Source organism: Gossypium arboreum, chromosome 12 (assembly GCF_025698485.1).
Source record: "Gossypium arboreum isolate Shixiya-1 chromosome 12, ASM2569848v2, whole genome shotgun sequence".
NCBI lineage: Eukaryota > Viridiplantae > Streptophyta > Magnoliopsida > Malvales > Malvaceae > Gossypium > Gossypium arboreum.
Genome location: NC_069081.1, coordinates 2,134,728 through 2,156,108, shown reverse-complemented (window position 1 = coordinate 2,156,108; position 21,381 = coordinate 2,134,728). Strand labels below are relative to the sequence as shown.

At 29.3% G+C, this 21,381-nt stretch overlaps 3 protein-coding genes across 3 annotated transcripts; 2 read left to right on the top strand and 1 right to left on the bottom strand.

The window, feature by feature from the left end:
* The first annotated feature begins 2,632 nt into the window (after positions 1-2,632).
* Positions 2,633-2,974, top strand: LOC108477658 (protein PELPK1-like). Its single transcript, XM_017780175.2, has one exon. It carries the CDS (start codon positions 2,633-2,635, stop codon positions 2,972-2,974), a length of 342 nt encoding a protein of 113 aa, XP_017635664.2.
* A 2,563-nt stretch (positions 2,975-5,537) lies between these two features.
* LOC128285219 (protein PELPK1-like) lies at positions 5,538-5,840 on the top strand. The gene has a single exon (XM_053022621.1). It carries the CDS (start codon positions 5,538-5,540, stop codon positions 5,838-5,840), a length of 303 nt encoding a protein of 100 aa, XP_052878581.1.
* A 667-nt stretch (positions 5,841-6,507) lies between these two features.
* LOC108477659 (U1 small nuclear ribonucleoprotein C-like) lies at positions 6,508-6,858 on the bottom strand. The gene has a single exon (XM_017780176.1). The coding sequence runs from the start codon at positions 6,856-6,858 to the stop codon at positions 6,508-6,510; it is 351 nt and encodes a 116-aa protein (XP_017635665.1).
* Positions 6,859-21,381: the final 14,523 nt, after the last annotated feature.

The window sequence follows — 21,381 nt, the reverse complement described above, 5'->3', positions numbered from 1 at the left end:
TTAAACTGCTTATAAATAAAAATAGAAAACAAGTAATATCTTTTATAAATTTAAAAGGATTTAAATACTTTACTTGTGAGAGTGTGCACAAAATATTAAACCCAAAAATTTAGAGTTGGGCAAAAAATTAATTTTATTTAAAATATGGGTCTAACTCGAGCCCGACCAAGCTGGACCTTTTTCTAAAAAGAATTTATAATATTTTTTATTATATTATTTTTATATATCATGTAATTTATAACACATTAAAATTAGATGTATAATATTATTATAATATAAATACTAAAAATGTTAAGATGAGTATATCTAAAATTTTAATAAATAAAAATATTTAAAATTATTAAATATTAAATTAAGAATAATATAAATATATATTTTAATTCTTTTTAAAAAAAATAATATGAGCAGACATAAAATTAATTTGAATTAACTATTTACAAGCATAGACAGGCTGGGGAAGAAGTTTAGGCCCGTATTTCGAGTTAAGTTAAGTTTAAGTAAATATAAAATGTATTAATATCATATCCAAATTCGACTCAAACTTGACCTAGCCCGATCTATAAAACCTCTATCCACCATTCGATAATGTACATACATGCATCAAATAAGATGGCCTCTTGATATTCTCAAGATGTCGACCATTGTCTTTAAATATAATTATTGAAAAATAAAATAAAATAATTAATAATGTATTTATTTTAATTTTTTTAGTAAAGGCATTAAAAATTGTCTCACAGTGATGTGTAAATCAATCTTTAATATATTTTAAAATAAAATAATTTTATTTTAAGTCAATTTCAAAATAAAACATAATCATTACATAAGCATGAATTAAGAAACCTAATTTTGACCTCGAAAATTTTTAAAATATAAACTAATAATAAAATATTCATAACACTCCCTTTTGGGTGTCCTTTGGTGGATTATGTGTTCGGTTAAAACCATACTAAGATAAAAACTCTATATGAAAAAATTTCTAACGAAGGAAAAAAAAAGTACAGATATTTTGATATCTTTAGGAGTTCCAATAATAATCAACAAACTTTGATCATTGTCCTTTTATAAAAATACATACGTGTATTTTGGATCATTTTATAATCTTCCTTCAACTGTTATTCACCGAGTTGAATTTACCACATATGTTCAAATCATTTCAATTTATATAAATATTTATGCAAACATATTGAACAATTTCTCACGAAAAAGATAAAGAGAACGAAAACTTTTGATTGGTGCAGGTAGTACAAATAGAGAAGGCCATATAACAGCAATTTTAATAACCAAATGACTTATATGAAAACTTTCGAATAGTTCAATGACCATTTTTGTAACTTTTTGAAGTTGAGTAACCAAAATATAAACTTACTAGTATTTTAGTAGCATTGGGTGTAATTTACCAAAAATAAAAATATCCTCATAATAATACAACTTATTTTGCACATATAAAAATATTTTAATTCTTTTCTAACTGAATTCGTACCTAATTAACTCGTGGCACCAATTTAATCAAGGATTTAAACTTTAAAATTAGTAATTAAAAATTTTAATTATTTATATATTTTAAAAAGTTTTAACTAGGTATAATGTTTTGCTTACTATCATTATATAAGTTTATTCACAACATTAGATACAAACAATTATTTATCGATAAATAGTTCAAGAAGTGGCAGTGATATTTTTCCTAAACATTTGGATTCAGTTCGAATTTTGGACTCATCATTTTTGGGAGGATTTTACATAAATACCACCTACCCTAAACAAGATCAAATTCAAAACTTAAAATAGATTAGGATAGTTATGGATATACCAAAATGAAAATAGTTATTTAAAATAAAATGCAATAATATTTGGTAAAAGTATAATGGAGGCCCTTACATTAAGAGTTGGATTACAAAAAAATGAGTAAATTAATCCATATATATTAGATTAAAAAGCAAAATGGTTCTTCTATTAAAAACTTCATTCATTTTTACTGTTAATAACTAGTTCTTGTACGTCGACATGAGGTACATGTGGCAAGCCAAGTATAACTATCTGATTATTCTGTCAATCACGTTAGTTTTTAATAGTATAAATAGTCGAGAGAACTAGTTTACTCTTTAATTTAGCGCATAAGGACTAATTTGCTCATTTTTTTACTAAATGGGATAAAATGCAATCGAACTTCTAATACAAAGGCTTCTATAGTACTTTTATCAATAATATTTTTTTATAAAAATTGATCCTAAAAATCAAGGTCGAACATAGTCTACGAGGCAAACAATATGAGAAATTAGCATATTAATTAAGCCTTTGTTTAAACCCAGAAGAGATCCAAAACTAGTTTCTTATTAAACAAATCAAAGAACAATTTGACTCCGTCCATAATTGATACTTTGGTGACTCATTGCAACTAAATTTGACAATTCTCAGACGAAGATGGATTTGGAGTTAATCTAACAAAGACATGCAAAATCATTAAGTTTTCCACATTTTCCCAACCATAAATCACAACCTGAACCAAATCTTACCAACCAGACAGCCCAACCCTCCTGCATTAAACTTATATAATCCCCCCCACCACGCCTTCTTTTCTTCACTCCAACCATCACAAGTCTCTTCAGTGAATCCTCTCACACACACACAAAAAAAAATGGCTTCTTTCAATTACATGTTCTTGAGCTTTGTCCTGGCTCTGTCATTTGCAAGCTTTGATGTTGGGTTTGGAGCCCGTCATCTTCTGCAACTGCCTCAGTTACCTCCAATGCCAATGATCCCAACTCTGCCAATGCCAACGATACCAACATTGCCAACGACTCAACCGTCTTTGCCGAGGCCAGGCGCGATGCCTCCACTCCCTGCCATGCCTAACATGCCCACTTTGCCGAATGTACCAAGGGCCACTTTGCCACCATTACCAAGCTTTCCCTCAATCCCAACTACGATCCCTTCCATCCCATTCCTCTCCCCGCCACCTGCACCGTCTACTCCATGAATCTTCTGCCTTAATTCTGGATGCCTATGGATTGGATTTTATGTTTTATGGTCCTATCATTTATACCCACTTATTAGCTGTTTGTGTTTGATGTTTTAGATTAAGTCTGCTTTTTCTTTTTCTTTTTTTTACTCTTCACTACCATTATATGTTTGTCTGTAAAATTGGGAGTTTTCCCATTATTTGATGTACTTTTATTTATTCATTGTTATTGCTTATTATGGGATTATTTATTTATGTTTTATTCCACTAACTTTTTTTTTTCTTTTATTGGTACTTCTGTTAATCCCTTTTGATATTCATTCTTCTCACTACCTTTTTCTAAAAATGAGAAATTAGTAACTGTGATTAACCATTATTAAAAGCAGTGACAAACAAGTTTAGCTGCTGAGAGAAAAAGAAAAAGAAAAAAAAAACTAAATATAGACAAGATAATGGAGAGAAATGAGTAGCTATATCTTCATCCAAAGCTCAACCAGATCTCAAAACAGGATTAAAGGGGGATTTGAAAAGCCAATGAAATAATAATAATAATTTAAAATCTATGTATATTATATCTAATTTAGAAAGATAACAATTAAATTTATTCATAAATCAAATTAAATTGAGTTCGAATCTAAAATTTTGTTAAATACTTTGTTCCAAAAATAGTAATGGCAACTTTATTATAAATACTAACTGACTACTGAGTGTGTTTTCACCAACGGTGGATGGTGGATGAGGCCTTACCCTTAAGACATGGTGCTAACCTTGTTTAAAATATGTTTGTTCAACAAAAATTTAAAAATATGTTTCAAGTTCTCTTACTTTTCGTATATTTAAAATTAAATTTTTAATTTTATTTTAGGAATTTAGTTTTTCTATTTCTTATATTTCAAAATTTAAATTCAACTGTTGTTGAGACCGTTAAAATTCTCTTGTTAAATTTATTAGTGTGACATTTTAAATGAAAGAAATATTTCATAATCATATAATAAAAAAAACGTTGTGATGAACCTAAATTTAATAGAAGAATTTTAATTACATCAACAATTAGACTTCTATTTTTAAATATAAAATATAGAGAAACTAATTTCCTAGGGGCTAAATTTCAAATGTGTAAAAATAAATTAATATTTAGTTGACTTTTTTTCATTATGATAATTACGCTTTACCACTAAATTTTTCATTCAATTTTATTTTTGAAAATTTTGAAGATAATAATTAATAAAAAAACTTAATATAACATTTAGTATCTGAATATAGTTTCTTTTTTTTAATTTGGTACCTAAATCTTTTTTCCAATTTGATACTTGAACCTAACACTTTTTCTTAATTTGGTACCTAAATTTTTTTGGGTCCAAATTGATACTTGAACTTGAATTTTTTCCCTAATTTGGTACCTAAGCTTGTTTTTAGGTTTAATTTGGTACCTATATTTATTAAATATTTTACAAATTAAGCAAAACACTAATGGTGTTTTTTGTTATGCTACAAAAATATTGTCAGTATTAGAGGAAATTCATGTTAAAAAATAGGTATTGAGCTATGCTTAATGAATTAATATTAAATAAAAAAAGAGTTTTAAAACTCAAATTAGAAGAAATTCATTGTTTTCAATTAATAAAATAATTAAATAAATAAATAAAACTAAAAGAAATTGAATATATATAAAAATTATTATATCATTTGTCACATATCGGTTATCGTTGATTATTTTGCTACCTCATAAAAAATATCATTGTTAGCATATTGGAGTAATTTGTAAAATATTTGACAAGTTCAAGTACCAAATCGAACAAAAAAAATTGGGTACCAAATTAAAAAAGAGTCAAGTTTAGGTACCAAATTGAACCCAAAAAAGATCAAGTACCAAATTAAGAAAAAATGTCAAGTTTAAGTATCAAATTAAAAAAAAGTCAAGTTCAGGTACCAAATATTATATTAAGTGTTAATAAAAATAATATAATTTGTTATTTTACTGTAGTAGTTAACAATAATAAATTAATTAGAATAATATTGAAAATTAATAAAATGTTTTTTCCCTATTTTCAAGTTTTTCGTTCATTAAAATATTGCTTGTTCGATTTTATTTTATTTTTCTTGACAGGAAGAACCCAATGTTTTTTGATACACTTTAGGATATTCAGGTGAAAAGCTGTTTAATCATTCGATGATACGTAGAAACTTCAATAGTATGTATATTATAATTAAATGATTCTCTACGGTACCAATCATCTTAAACATTTAGACATAAACATTAGTTAGAAGAACCAATGAGCTGAGCTGATGTTAGATAACCCAACTTTATTGGTAACTTCCATGGTTTGGTCAAGTGGATGACTTCAGTGCTTCATTCAGGTAGCTTCTGTGCCAACCACATGCACCAGTAGTTCACCAATTTTCAGTCCAATGCCGATGAGAAGATGAGCTAACCTCTCTTTTTCCTATCTCCAACCAGAGTGCTCAATTCCCAGTGTTCCAAGGCCTATTTAAGCCTTTTCCTCTCCGTCACCTTCCTCACTCACTTAAATTATATATATTATCAAGACGACAACTTTTTTCAGTTTCAAACCTCTTGAATATGGCCTCTTTCAATTGCTTTGTTTTAGCACTGTTCATGGCTTTATCGTTTTCAAGCGTCAACGTTGGCCTAGCTGCGCGTCATCTTCTTCAGCTGCCAACATTGCCACCGTTGCCATCGATTCCAAATCTCCCACAGCCAACGATGCCCACCCTGCCGCAACCATCTCTACCCAACCCCGTCGCTCTTCCACCACTGCCTACCATTCCCACCCTACCACCCTTGCCCAGCTTGCCTTCAATCCCCACTTTGCCAACTACCATTCCGTCCTTCTCCCCACCACCTGCTAGAACTACCCCTTGAATTTTTCCACTTCCACCATAGTGTTTGGACTGTGCACCTTTGCTCTACCGTGCCTCTTCGCTTTTTGCATATTGGGCATATATTGTGCTCCTCTTTTCTTTTCTTTTTTTCATTTTTTCCACCACACTTGTTTGCTGCATTTTCCTTTTTTTATAGAGTTTCCTATATTGGGTTTATTGTACGACCAGCAATCAGTTTATGTTAATGTATTAAATATAATTCGTTTTATAAATATGATTAGAATTTATCCATAAAATGCAATCCGTTGATAACAATATCATAATTAATTGCTTCATCCTACTATCCAATTAAATTAATAGAAACAAAATATGCAAATAGTAAACATAAAACGGTACTATAATAAGATTAAACATAATAGGATAGATATAGATTCTCATTCCCTTATATGAACACAGAACTACAATGCAAGAGAGAGAGATTACAAGCAAGCCCACATTTAATGCATCCAACAACAACATTAATCAATACTACAATCTATGCTCTGATTATTTGATCCAAAAGCAAACTAAGTGTGTAAGCCAAAGTTTCCACCCCCCCAAAAAAAAGAAAAAGATTTAAATCCTACAAACATTAACCTTTATTTAGCACTAATTATTTAGAAAATGAACGCGTAATCGTTCATGGTGATAGTTTTAATTCAGTGGATTCAAGGGGTAGTGTTGGGCAATGTTGGTGGAGCAGGGAACGAAGGGAAACCAGGAAAGCCAGATGCTGAAGAGCCAGGAAAGCCAGGTGCTGAAGAGCCAGGAAAGCCAGGTGCTGAAGGAGGGACGTTCGAAATACCTGGAAATGGCGGCAACCTATATTCCGGGTAAGGTCCGCTGTAAGGAGGAAACTGGAAGCCACGAAAGGGAGGCAAATTTGGAAATATTGGTGGGGTCGTCGTCGTTTCCTGCAAGAGACGGCGAGCCGTCCCCGCCCCTTGAGCTACATTCATGCATGAAAGTGACAGTGCAATGAAGAGAGGTAAAACGAGAAGACGAGCAGAATTAGCCATCACTGGACCTCAAAAATTTATAAAAAACAAAGATTGAGTTTTGAATTGTGTTGATGAAGACCCGGACTGGGTTTCTGTTTTATAGTGTGGGAGAAAAATGTTTAAATGAAAGGAAGTTGGCCTCAGATTTTGGTGAGTTTGATTCCATTAATGGCCTGTAATTCTTCAACAAAAAGGGTTGGAATGAAGAAGGTGTAGTAGTACAGTTTTTTAATGGCTTGAAATATTGTTGTATTTACTGCTTGTCCCTTAGGTTAATCTAGCTAGTTGTTTAGATTCATCCATGTGTCACAATTGTTTTGAGTTATTCATTGTAGAGGGCAACTGTTACCTTTGCTTTTGCATTAATATGTTGCAAATTCTGGTTGTGTGTCTTGTCCAATTCTCCCCTCACTTTATGCTATTTTTCGGTAATTTATCAACTCACTCAAGCAAAAAGTAAATTATAATATAAATATAAATATAATATTCGCAATTACTTTAATTCATTTTCATTTGATAAATGTCATTTATTCATTAATTTTATTTATAGTAATTAGATGATACGGGTTTAAAGTTATTCTTATTTTTTTTATTTTAATATAGAGTTGTTGATTGAGACTTGAATAATTTTGTATGAGCAAGTTGTGCCTAGTGTCACGAGTCATGAATCAAAGCTCGTGACCATTACGCATGAAATGTCTCATATGGGTTAACTAATTACATGAACCTTGTTTAATTCACTTGAATTGGTCTGATTTGTGGAACATATAAATAAATCCATTTACTTGAAGCCTTGGTAGCCCAGTGAAACACTTCAATAAAATTAGATTTTACAAGGTAATTAATGTGAATCCTAAGAGATAAAGATGTATAAACTTTAAATCCTAAAACTTTCAATTGTAAATAGGCTTTTAACCTTGATCGTCGATGTAACTCAATCTAGATTTTCCCTTTTATTTGTAATCATCCCATTGTGCTTTATTGTTAAGTTAAAAAAATATATATTGAGTATTTATGTAAACACCTGATATACATTGTTTTTTTTTTATGTATTTTTTGTTAATTCAAGTTGCTTTCACTTTATTTTTATTGTTTTAGAGAAAATTTTAAAAATTTTTACTTTATGAGAATAAAATTGACTTAGACAGATTTAAATGAAAAAAATCATAAGGTGCCGTAACACTAGCATAAACTTTTTTGATGCGTACTCCAACAAGACGTATGCTATGATTAGCACTCTCAAGCTAACTAGAGACCTTTGGTTACTAGATTAAAGGGTTGAGTTCTTCACCTTTCTTTGTATGGAGGAATCCATGTTCATTCATCCTATATTTTGCATGATAATTACATTTCAAATCTAAATTTATTTACTTGAGATATTTAAATACTTTTAAAACATTTAAATTTAGATTTTATAATTAAATAAATAAATTAGTAGGAGAAAAGCTAGAAGACCCGAGCGGGGGTATTAATGGTAGTTGTCAGTAATAATAAAATAGATGATGATCTGTATGAACGGTGGTTTACGTGGGCTCAACACATTAATATACAGTCGGTCAAGATTGGTTCTAACCACTCTTTTAACTTTCTGGTTTTTATTTTTCCTTTTTCATTTGGGGCATTTTGCCATTTTTGACATCTTTATTACGATTCTATGAATTGAAACACTAAAATAATGTGAAATTAGCTGATATATCATATTTGTCATCATCTCATCACTCCCAATCTATAACTATCTATAACAAGTAGTTAGTATGTTGTACCGGTAGATGTATTGATTTTTATTGAAATTGGTACCACGTATTAATATTGATTTATTTTGATATGTTATTTTAAATTCATTGATATTATAAAAAAGTATTCAATTTATGTATATAAATATTTATAAATATAAAATTATTAATATTAAATAAAATTTTAATACAAAATATTCATGTATTGACCAATGAACAATGTTTTAATGTATTGATAGGACGTAGATTTTTGTGGGCTAATATTTATTTCATGTATTTTTAGACATTTTCCTATCTCATTCATTCTATTTTTATATTGTATTTTATTTGGTTTTTCTAAGTCAGCACATCTGTCATGTTTATTATAAATTAATAAATTTAAAAAAGTGAGTTTATTGGTTATTTTATTTTTAAGTTTAAATGATAATTAAAAAAATCATTCACACATTTATTTGCATTTCAATTTACTGCCCCAACTGATTTATTAAGAGAAAAATAATTATTAGCTTATTTTTTTAACCAATGCTTTTAAGGGGTATTTGATTCACTAGATATAACATTACGGCTCATAACCGTCGTGTAAGCTCACATTATAGAATAAGATCAAGATGTCGTAATATAAGGTGTAATGACTTTAAGGGGGAATTTGATTCACTGAATGTAACATTACAACCCTCAATGTTACATTCTGAAATGAGAATGGTGTTTGGATTGTCAACATTCTTATAACACTCTGGATTTTGGGGTTAGAAGTTTTAAGTTTTGTGGTTAAGGGTAGTGAGTAGGCTGATATATTGTGTTTATCTTCGTATTCTAGTGTTAGAATAAGCTTGTTGATTCGATGGTTGGATATGTGTTTATTTGCCTCTTGGTTTTGGGTTTAAATCTTCGTGTGTGTTTAAAGGAGTAATTTTATTTTAGATTTGTTTCTTTTAGTTGCTAAACTCTTTTCCATTTTGTTCTTTGTGACTTTTCAATTTTTCTTTCTTCCTTAAAAGAAAATATTCTGTTTCTTTTGATTCTTTGCTTCATCCATTTTATCGGTGTTGTCGGTTGTCAAGGGAGTTTTGTTCTCGAGTGTTTGGTAAATCAGAAGAAAAGAATGTAGGTTTTGCTTTTGAGGGTTTTGATAATGTCTCTTTCATTTTCTATTTTGTTATTGAATTGAAGTTTTCATTAATTTGTATGTTAATTGAGGTTTTTGAATCGGTTTAGAGGAGCGAATCAAACGATTCTGGTGTTTACTATCGCGTCTAAGGTGTGTGTTCGGAAACTCCCCTATTTCGTTATCGAATTTTTGATTTGTTACCGTGAAATTAGACATATTTCGTGTTTTTTTGAAATTGACCAATCGAAGTATTGATTGTTGTGGAATTGCTTGAAATTCTGAGTGTTTTTGGTGTATTTCTGAGTTATTGAGGGTTGGGGATCGTTTCGACATCAAAGGTACGTTTTGCAGCCTGTTTCAGTGTAGTTTCATGACCACACGGGAGGCCACACAGGCATGTGTTGCACATAGGCATGTGTCGCACACAGGCGGCTCACACAACCGTGTGAAATTGGGAATTACGATTTTTGGGCAATTTTTGGTGCCACACGGCCTTGTAGCTATGATTTGGCGATTCTCGATTTTCACATGGGCGTGTGCCTTGGCCACACAGTCATGTCCCCTAGCCACACGAGCGTGTGAGATTTTTACACGGTCGTTTCTACTCTGCACTTAATTTTAGCACATTTGGACAGTGAGTTACACATGCGTGTGTCCCCTCCACATGGGCGTGTGTAGCCTTCACATGGGCGTGTAGACTCCACATGGCCTAAGCACTTCTACACGGTCGGGGCACATGGTCGTGTGGCCCTATTAAGCAAAACTTCGTTCTGTGTCGGATTTTGTCTTGTTTATGTTCCTGTGTGTTTCGACCCTTGGCTAGGCTTTAGTAAAGGGGTTGAGACTCTGTTTTGGCTTGGACTTATAAGTTATTTGTAATTATTGCACTAATTTAATGACTTGTTTAAGTGTTAAGTGATGTTACCTAGTAATTAAGTATCGTTATAACTGATTTTGAATCTATTAATTGAATATGAATATATGTACATTATTTCTGTAAGTCTGTTATTGATCTGTTTGCATACATACATTTGTATAAAATTTTGCGTTTGGTTGCGAAAAGAAGGAAGTTTGATTTGATTTGGCAGTTTTAACTGCAACATATTTGTACAGCGGTTTGTCGTAATGTATTGTACATATGCTAGCTTGGTTGCATATGGTTACTTCAGTGGCTTAGTTCCACATATGTGGTGTGTGGGGTTGGATGGGTCTTTCGAGGTCCTATGTGGTGTGCATGGTTGGTTGAGCTTCCTATAGCTCATTCGTGGTGTGTACGGGGATCGAAGTGGTGTTCGGTTGGTGGGGTGGGTTTGTTTTTAATCCGTTTTGCATTATACATACATCTGGCTGTGCGAACATCTATTTGTTGAAAGACATGGTTGGGACATTGGTTCCGTGTTTACATTCTGGTTTTACAATAGCTTTGTAAGTACGTTTTGTTATTGAACTGCTATCTGAAATTTTGTTTTGTAACTTTTTCATTGGTTATGTTTCAAACTCACATTGAGCTCGGTTAGCTCACCCCTTAGTTTTCTCCCTTTCAGGTAGTCTCGTAATTTGAAGTTGGACTTGACATACCAGAGGTCTTGGAGTGATATGTTTTTAAACATGCTTATAAAGTATTTCTTTAATTCTGAGTTTAAATAAATGGTTTTGGACTACAAGTACTGTTTTGAAAACTTTGGTACAAATTTTGTGTCATATACATGTAAGTGTTATTTGTATCAGTTAGTTGGAAATTGGGGATTTTATTTTCGAACATGTTCTTCGTATCTTGATATCGTTTTGATTTCGGCATATTTTGTTAAATGATTGAGCTCGATTAAAGCGATGATTTTTCGATGAAGCCTAAAACAATTCATTTTGGAAAAACTTTCTACGATCACTTCGGTGATCAATGTAACCTCCGACATTCGGTCTAAACTTCTAGGCCGGGTTTTGGGGTGTTACAATTCCAGTCTTCATGTAATCTCACATTATAAAATAGGGTTAAGACATCATAATATATGGTGTAATCTTATCACGATCAATTCCTTACAATATTAAATTTTGGACCAAATTGCCCTTTGTTTTTTGTTAGTTTTATTAATTTAAGGTTTTTTTAAAATAAAGTTTAAAACTAATTAAAAAAAATCTTAATAGTGAACCAGTATATGTCATACAATACAATACAATTATAATTATTTTATTTTGTTTATATACTAATTATAGTTAGTGTTGCAATCACTTTTCATGAATTACTATAATTATGATTTATAAATTTACTTCAACATCATTTATTTACTTATTAATATATAAATTATAATAAAAATATTTTGTAATAATTTTTCATAATTTTATAGAAATTGAGACTAAAAATATTAAAGGAACTAAACTTATTTTTAAAAAAACAAATTCTATAACAAGAACAATTGGTTGACGGAATGTAAGACTACCCAAAAGCACTTTTTACTCAATTGTCCTTGTGTTTATTTAACATTTATCAAAGGGTGTCGGTCACTCAAGTTTTAAGGTGTTTTAATTGTGGTTACTCAAAATGAAATCATTGCAATTTCGTTACCCAATTTTTAGGTCGCTTTCATTTTATTCACCTAGGCATTAAATCTCTAATGGTGGTTGATTGTACACACCACACCACACCACATCATACTTTTATTTTTATTTTTATTTTGGTCAGTTGACTTCTTGGTAGCTTTCATTTTGGTCACTCATAAAGCAATTTTTTAAAATATTGATTGAGGTAAAATATATATATATATATATACATATAGATTAAAGTGAAAAAGTGGTAGAAACTAAAATAATCGATTAAAACAATAGTTAAATTGTACTTGTTTCTCTTTGCGAAAGTTCTAAAATCTTTTTTTCAATATTAAAATTTTAAATTTTAAAACATTAAAATTAATTAAATAAATTACTGAAAATTGTTATCCTTTTATAGTGTCAACTAATTTGTTGCTATAATATAATAGTATTAAAATTATTTAATTTAATCTCCTAAAATTTAAAATTTATTTTACGTATTCAAATTAGAATCAGCTCAAATGTCTCATATTTAATAATTCTTTATGAAATTCAAATTTCTTTTAATTGTATGATCTTAAATCTTTTATACTAAGCCAAAAGGCAAAGAAAAATCTTTACAAATAATTAAATCAATTAATTTTATATTTCATACCAAACAAAATCCCAAAATTTTTATTAGTTCTTTATCCAAACAAAGAACAAGCAATTAATTTACTTAGCTGTAAGGATTTTTTCTTTGCTTTTAATTAGCATGCAATATTAAATATCATATTTAATAATTGTCTCTGAAACTTGAGTTGATTTTGTTAAGAATAATCTAGAAATATAAAATAAAATTTTAAAATTTAAAAGAGATTAATTAATTAATTATTTTTTTCCTTAGCTGTGGAACTAAATTAAATTTCTTTGAATTTTTGAATTAATTACAAATTAAAAATTTGTATATATATTTTACTATTTCAATCATAATATTTTTGGAAGGTTACACAATTTGCAATAATTTTTAATAAATAAATGTAATACATTTTAATTGATATATGCAATTAAATTTATGCATTGCACGGGATAAAAAATTAATATATATTAGATACTATAAGGTCTTAGGCTCCCAGTGACATGACCAACCTAAATTTTGTTCACGTATCATATCTATCCTGTTGACATGTACCAACAAAATCCTTTTATATATAATATCTATTGTTTTGTTTTTAAATTTTTACAAAATAATAATTTAAAATTATAATATTTTTAAATTAATAATAAAATCTAAAAAAACTTTAAACGTTTTATTCTAAAATAAAAATCTAAATGTTTTTGTTTTAAATTTGTTTTAATATATTATAATTTAAGATTTTAAATTTAATTTAAGTGATATATACAATTCTTAAAAATAAATAAAAAACAGAGAAGAATTTTAAAATATAATATAATTCTATTAAATTTAAATAATGGTATATTAATTAAAATATATACCAAATAAATATTGATTTAATTTTGAATTTTGAATTTAAATAATATTATAAAATTATCACAACAAAATATATTTTAAATTCAAAATTCAAAAATAAACATGATATAATATTTATCATAAAGTTTAAAGATAAATAATATTTATCTTAATATTATCATAAAATAAATAAATAATATTTAATAATCATAAAGATAAATATTATTTATATAATTTCTATTTTGGTCACTCACGTTTTAGATCGTTTCTATTTTGGTTACTCTCTGTTAAATGGTTAACAAAAGTGATGATGTGGCCTTTTTCTAGCCATTGTGATAACATACTTAGTCCTCAATACTTACATATTTTATCAATTTGATCTTAATTCTAAATAATTTAATAAATTTAACCGTCCACATTTACAAATTCTATTAATTTTATCCTCAAACACATATAATTAAATATAAATATAAATATATTTAAACACATATAATTAAATCTTGATAAACTTATATGTAAATTTGTGATTTTATAAATTTCATTCATGATCGTGCAAATAGAATTCTCAACAAAGAAACCCAATTTTCCTTATGAAACCTAATAAATAATTAACAAATAGAATGAAAAAGAAAAACCTTCCTATAAGTCTTTTATAAATCATCATCTTTTGCATTCTTGTCAACTTGAAGAATAGTGCAATAAGTTGCACCCATCACTAAACATAAAATTTATTGTAAAATTTACCTTCATCTAACTTATTTGTAATTTATTTAGAAAAGATAATTTCATAAGTTTTAAAATTTTCTAACTTGAATTTTAGGGTTTTATTTTAAATTTTTAGATACATATATTTTATAATTTATAATTTTCATTATATTTAAAAAAATTAACTTTTTCAAAAAATTTATAAAAGTTTCATAATTGAGTCACTAAATCTATAGTTTCTCTTAAAAGTATTCGGGACTGGCACGTGTATGATATTTCAGATTTTATGGTTTTTGTTTACTTTATGTTAGGAGGGTTGAAGGACTGACATCTTTGTATTATATTTTGTTTAAATGGGTTAAGTGAGCTATCTAGTATATTTTAAATTTTATTCAAACTTTTATGATTATGCCAAGTTGTTTTATCCAACGCATATGTTGGATTGATCTCTTAAAATCCCTGAACCCTTTAGAGATATATAAGATATAGGTTTTGGTGGAGTCTTATGTATTTTGGTCAAATTATCTTTTAAAACCTCCAAATTTCAAATTTCAAATTTTATAAAAATATTCTTAAAATTTTGTAAATTTTACGATTTAATCCTAAACTCTCTCCCCATTAAACTAACTTTAACAAAAGTCTAATAATCACATTAATTAACTACCAATTAATAACCCACTACTTATTCTGAAGCTAATTCCCAAAAGTCATTCAATTTAGCTTTTTGAAATAGCTTGGTTTCATAAATCTGATCAAAATTGAATTTTTGAAAACCAGGGAATTACAAGATCTTATGTGTAAGAACTTATATTCGGCATAGAAGTCCTGCTGGATCCAAAGCATTACTTTCATTGCCGGAGTGATCCGCTCATTTTATCATTCATTTAATACACATTAAAACATAAAATATTAAGCACGCAAACCATATTTAAGACATTCATTAGTCATTTCAAACATATATTGATTCAAACGGGCTTTAAATTATCATTCAAGGCCAAATTAGGAAAACTGCAACCGATACTTTGAATGAATTTTTGAAACAATAAGCTCTAATGTTTTGGAGTACCAATACTCCAAGGGCTTGTACTGATACTTGAACATGAGAACAGATAACCAGGGTCAAATATAGATACTTGCCTCCCTTATTTCAAAATTTTGGCTATTGTTTGCACAAATATCGATACTAGAGTTTTGAGTGCTGATACTCGAGCCAAGAGGTAGTAATACTTGAGCGAGAAATATCAACACCCAAACCAAGAAATGCCTAAGCCAATTCAAAGCAACCAAACATTAAGCAATATATGCCTAAACATACAAAACATTCAACCAAAACCATTCCATCACATTTGACATATAAAAATAAGTTCAAAACATGCTAATTAAACAATACAAATCAACAAATTCACAATTTGGTATCATAAATAAAATTTCTAGCTCGTAACATATTAAAACAATTCAAAATTCTTAATAAAAAATTCAAAGAAATATTATACCAACAAACTAAAGTATCCAAGATAATGTGTACCATTAAGCCCAATAGGCAAGATCAATATAAACAAAATCAAACGACTCAAAATATCGAATGTCCTAAGTAAGAACATGCCTTAACTAAGCTAAGTTAAGAAAGTGTTTACGAAAATGTAGCGCGAAGACTTTGAGGGGATGATGCATGATTATGAACCTCTTGTGTTATCTAAACCTGCACATAAAACAATCTGATACGTTGAGCAAAATGCTCAAGAGTATTCATCCAAAATTTAAGATGTCATATAGAAAGGTTAACATGCAAGTGTCATGGGACTAGAACTTTAGTCTAAAAAAATGTGTGGCCTTAGGTGAGAACTTAACTTCAAATTCGCTTAAGTTAGTCTTAATCTAAAAAAGTGAAAATACACAAAGGAAATTCTTTGAGGCACCAAAACTCAGCGAAAGCTAATTCAAATGGAAAAAAGTAATGAATGAACAAAAAAGCTACAAAAAAGAAAAAAACAAGTAAATGTTCTCAAAGTATTTTATTACTTTGAAGAAATACAACTAAATGTAAAATGGGATGATTACAAATTAGGGGGAAGTCCTCTATTTATAGTTAAACTCCCACAGATCCAACGGTATAGTTTAAATTATATTGACAAATGAGATTGAAACTTATATGAGATTCCTAAAAGATTTAAACTTTATACAATCTTATTAGGATTACAAACATTCACTATAATAACTCTAGTTTTACTAGAGTATTTCACTGAGCTATTAAGGCTTCTCCATATGTTCTACAAATTGGGCCAATTCATATATGCTAAGTGAGCCCATTTGATCAATCGACCTCCATTGGTAATTTTGTGCGCAATGGTCATGGAATTTGATCTATGGTCTGTGACACAAGCACATTGTAATTGCTCTATAAATTAGACATTCATGCATAAGCGATAAGTCAAACTAAAATCGTATCATGCTTTTCATTATTCAATAATGTTGTATTCATTTAGTGCATGTGAACATATACTAAAATCACATTGGATACACAAGTATCCAGCCAAATCTTGTGAATTCACAAAGTACAACAATATGATAAAACATTTACATTATTCTAATGTGTGCAAAGTACTCTTAGCTAACCTATCTCTATGAGTTCTCAAAGTACAAAATACAATACTCCTATATGCATAACCACCTTGTATAAACACATATGTAAAGGGCAATATATAATCTATGGCATACCAACTATACTTGATAAGCTTTCCTTTATCATTACAAGGGTTGTCAATAGACAAATTATACTTGGTTCACATCTATAGATAGGGGTGTAAAAATTTCGGGTAAAATCAAATTAATTGGATTAACCGACCGAATTTGTTTAATCGGCTGAGGGTCGGTTAATAATTTTTTGAAAGTTTGGTTAACAGTTAATTCAGTTCGAAATCGATCAGTTAACCGAATTAATCGAACTTAATAAATAATATTATAATATATAAGTATTGGTGTTAATACGGTTAATTTTTTTATATGTTTTATACTTGTTTTAACCAAAAATAAAAAACATATAAATCTTTAAAGAACCTTAACAAGTGAAATTCTTTTGTTCCTTAGCTCTTTGTTTTCTTGAGCTAAAATCTTAACAGGTTCCTCTTTATAAGTCAAATATGGTTGCATTTCTATCGTCTCAATAAAGATAACATGCACAAGGTTGATTCTATATATTTGAAGCATCGATCCATGAAAAACATTATAAATATTGCGCTCTAATTCAGGTAGCAATTGTTGGGAAATGTCTCCATGTTGTAGGAAATGTGTAATTGTTTTCTATGTATTTGAACGATGAATAAATAAATTTCACATTTCACTGTTATGTCTTTTGAATTTCTGTCTTTCATATTTTGCATGCATCGCGAAATTGTGACAAGCAAATATTAGCTCATTGTTTTCCTAAGCTCAAACTGATGATAAGTGGTATTGTAAGAATGTTTCATTGTAAGACAGACAACTTACTTCAGTGGATAATCTAAACGAGTCTGTCATTCCCTAAAAGAATCAAAGTGAGCATTTGATTCAAATACTAAGAATGATTATTACGTCATCTACAATTCCAATTGTAGAGATGGCCAGTCTTGGCTATCAGAGCAATTGAATCCACGAGTAGAAACAAAGATATATTCATTAATAGAATGATATATTGGGCTGGACCCAAGATAAATTAATTTTAAATCCATTTGTAAATTAATTCACTTGTGACATTCATTGTGTGATTTACCTAGATCATGAGCTAGTCACTAACCATGCGTATGAAACTCATATGCTTTGATATAAATGGAGGCTTATGCTCTAAAGATGATTTAGTCGATAGCCAGTATGTTGGGTACATGACTTGTGTATGACATAACTTTACTAGCAACGGTGGAATTCATAGCTCAATTAAAGAGTTAACGATATCCTCTCATTGACAGTGACCATATTAATCATTAAAAAGACACAATGGTGACAATGAGATAAAATAAGATTGTATTGAGTGAACAAATTTAACTAAAAGGAATCAAGGATATCATACGAGGGTAACACACACATGACAAGGTCATTGGATAAAGTAGTTGGATGAATTGCTTTCATAAAGAGTATACAATAAGGAGTTTTCAATCATGGTACTTCTTATGGACTAACTCCATAATTAAGTAATTGCGAATTATCGGAGCGATGCTTCTGCACATAATTGTAATTACTAGAGTCTAATTGTATATGTCTGATTGGTCCCACCACTAATTCAATAAAAGCTCGATCAGACTGTATTTGAATTAGAAAGAAATTTTACGACTTTGGAAATAATTTAATTGAGTTGATTTATTCGATGTGGAATTAAATTGGGCAGTCGTAAGAATTGTTTAACTAGAGAATTTGATTAAAAAAATTTCTTGAAAATTTAATTTGGAAAATATAAGTGATTTTTGAGAAAATTAATTTTGGTCAAGTAAAATTAAATTAATCAAATTAATTAAAATTAATATGATATTTTTAGAAATTAATTTTCAAGTCGAATTAATTTTCAAGTCGAAAAATTGACCCAATGGTAATTGAACTTGAAAATTAGACTTGAAATCATAAATTGGGCTCGGAAGCCCAAAATCAAGACCAAGACCCAAAAACTGGTCTAACAAGGTTTGGTATGTGAAACCGAGCTGATGGTCCAACCAATGGCTAGACCGGATCAGTCAGGCCGTTACTAGCTAGTCTTTAGAGCATAAGCCTCCACTTATATCAAAGCACATAAGTTATATACGCATGGTCAGTGACTAATTAAGAATTTAGGTAAATCAAACAACGAACGTCACAAGTGAATTAATTTACAAACGAATTTAAAATTAATTTATCGTTGGTCCAGTCCAATGTATCATTCTTTCAATGAATACATCTATGTCTCAACCCGTGGAGTAAACCGCTTCGATAGCTAAGACTAGTCATCTCTTCAATTGGAATTGTAGACGACATAATAATCCTTCTCAATATTTGAATCAAATGCTTACTTTGACTCTTTTACGAGATTGTGGACTTATTTAGATTATTTACTGGAGTAAATTGTCTTTCTCACAATGTAAGTGTTCTTATAGTGCCGCTTATTATCAGTTTGAACTTAGATAATCAATGAATTAATATTTGCCTTTACAATATCACTATTTATGCAAAATATGAAAAACAAAAATATAAAAGACATAATAGTGAAATGTGAAATTAAATTTATTTATTTATTCATCGTTCAAATAAATAGAAAATAGTTATATATTTACTACAATAGTGGCACATTTCCTAATAACCAAACCAAAAACCCATCCCCTATATATACTTAAAACCGTGGGAGGCCGGACGCAATCTCCAAAAATTAAATTTCTTTTTTCTAATGTTAATTGAGTAAAAAAAAGTTGGACTTATCATGTTGCTGACACGATTGAAGTGATGTGACCAGTCAACCATGATTTTCTCTATTTTTTTTTTGTCCTCCCTTTTTTATTTTTAAAAAATGACTCAATATTTTTTACTTTATGCTTAAATACCCCCTTTTTTTTTTGTTTTTTCCACCCCACTCCCTCTCCCACTTTTTTTCTTTCTCATTCCTCGGTTTTTCTCCACATTTTTTTCTTTCTTATTCATTTTTTTCCCACACTTTCTTTTTTCCTCATCCTTCCTTTTTTCTTCTATTTAAAATTCTCCCCAATCTTTATTTTTTTCACCATTTCACCCCTTATATTTATGTTTTTTTTAATTATGCCCCTTATCAGACGATTAATTCACATTGCGGAAATAATTTAAATAGAAATTATTTTAGTCGACAACATTTCAGATAACTATTAATTTACATAATTCAGAAATTATATTTTACAAAATATAATTTTACATTGGCAATATTACAAAATAATTTCAAATAACTTACTTTAGTACATGATTTACATTTTCCTACATTTTAAAAAAATGTTGAAAGTTGAAACATAAAAATTACAACAGAACATAAACAACCATTTTTAGCGACAACACTAGCAAATTTCTCAATACTAATAAAACATAATTAAACGGTGATTTCGATTTTGTTCAAGACTAACATCATTGTGTCTTACTAATTGGAAAATACCATGTTTAACTGCAACATGAGCAAGTCCACTGAGCAAGTTTCTTGGTACTAATATTTTGCAGCTCGGACGCTGTTGATATTGATAATATCACCCACGCTATTCAACTGAGATTCCAATCTTCAAACATTCAGTTGGCCTAGAGAATACCAAAAAATCCATACGTTGGTTGCATAACCAATTTGAAACCGTTATTGTTCTACCATAGCCAATGAAAAGACTTACATAACCAATTTGAACCCGTTACCGCATAAATCACTAGCAACCGAGACCCTTATTTTTACTTGAAATCATCACCACATATGAGATTAAGGAATCAAATCTACACTCCTGAAAAGGACCCGAAAAGGACCACTAAATTTTTCGGTGTCGGAGCACCACCGCATCATTGTTAAATAAAACATACCTTCAAATTATAAAATTATCTAAACAAATAGAAACACAATAAAATAAAATAAAAAATCAGTCCTGATCTCCCTCCCCTTCGTCCTTTAACATAATAAACTTCTAAAAAAAAAACTCTTCACCTTACATTGATCTTTCATTTGGTTATAGTATATATATAGCCATTTGGTAACACCAGTGATATTGGCACCACAAAAAAATAGCAGAAAAAAAACACATGGTGACGCCAATGTTAGTGGCACCACCAAAAAATTTACAACACCAAATAAAAAATCATTTAAAAAACATAAAGAACACTTTAAAAAAAAGGGATTGAGGATTGGTGATGTCAATCTATTTGGCACCACCAAAATTCTGATATTGGTGACGCCAAATAGATTGACATCACCTTAAACAAAATTTTCACTCCCACGAAATACAAGTAATTAAGGTATTGGAGGGAGTATTTATACTAGTAATATAAAATACATTGGCACCACCAAAAGAATATTTTTTTAAGCAATCAAGTCAATCATT

Bases quoted from the DNA above. Each gene is read 5' to 3' on its own strand.
- LOC108477658 (XM_017780175.2), top strand. From the start codon at position 2,633: ATGGCTTCTTTCAATTACATGTTCTTGAGCTTTGTCCTGGCTCTGTCA.
- LOC128285219 (XM_053022621.1), top strand. From the start codon at position 5,538: ATGGCCTCTTTCAATTGCTTTGTTTTAGCACTGTTCATGGCTTTATCG.
- LOC108477659 (XM_017780176.1), bottom strand. From the start codon at position 6,858: ATGGCTAATTCTGCTCGTCTTCTCGTTTTACCTCTCTTCATTGCACTG.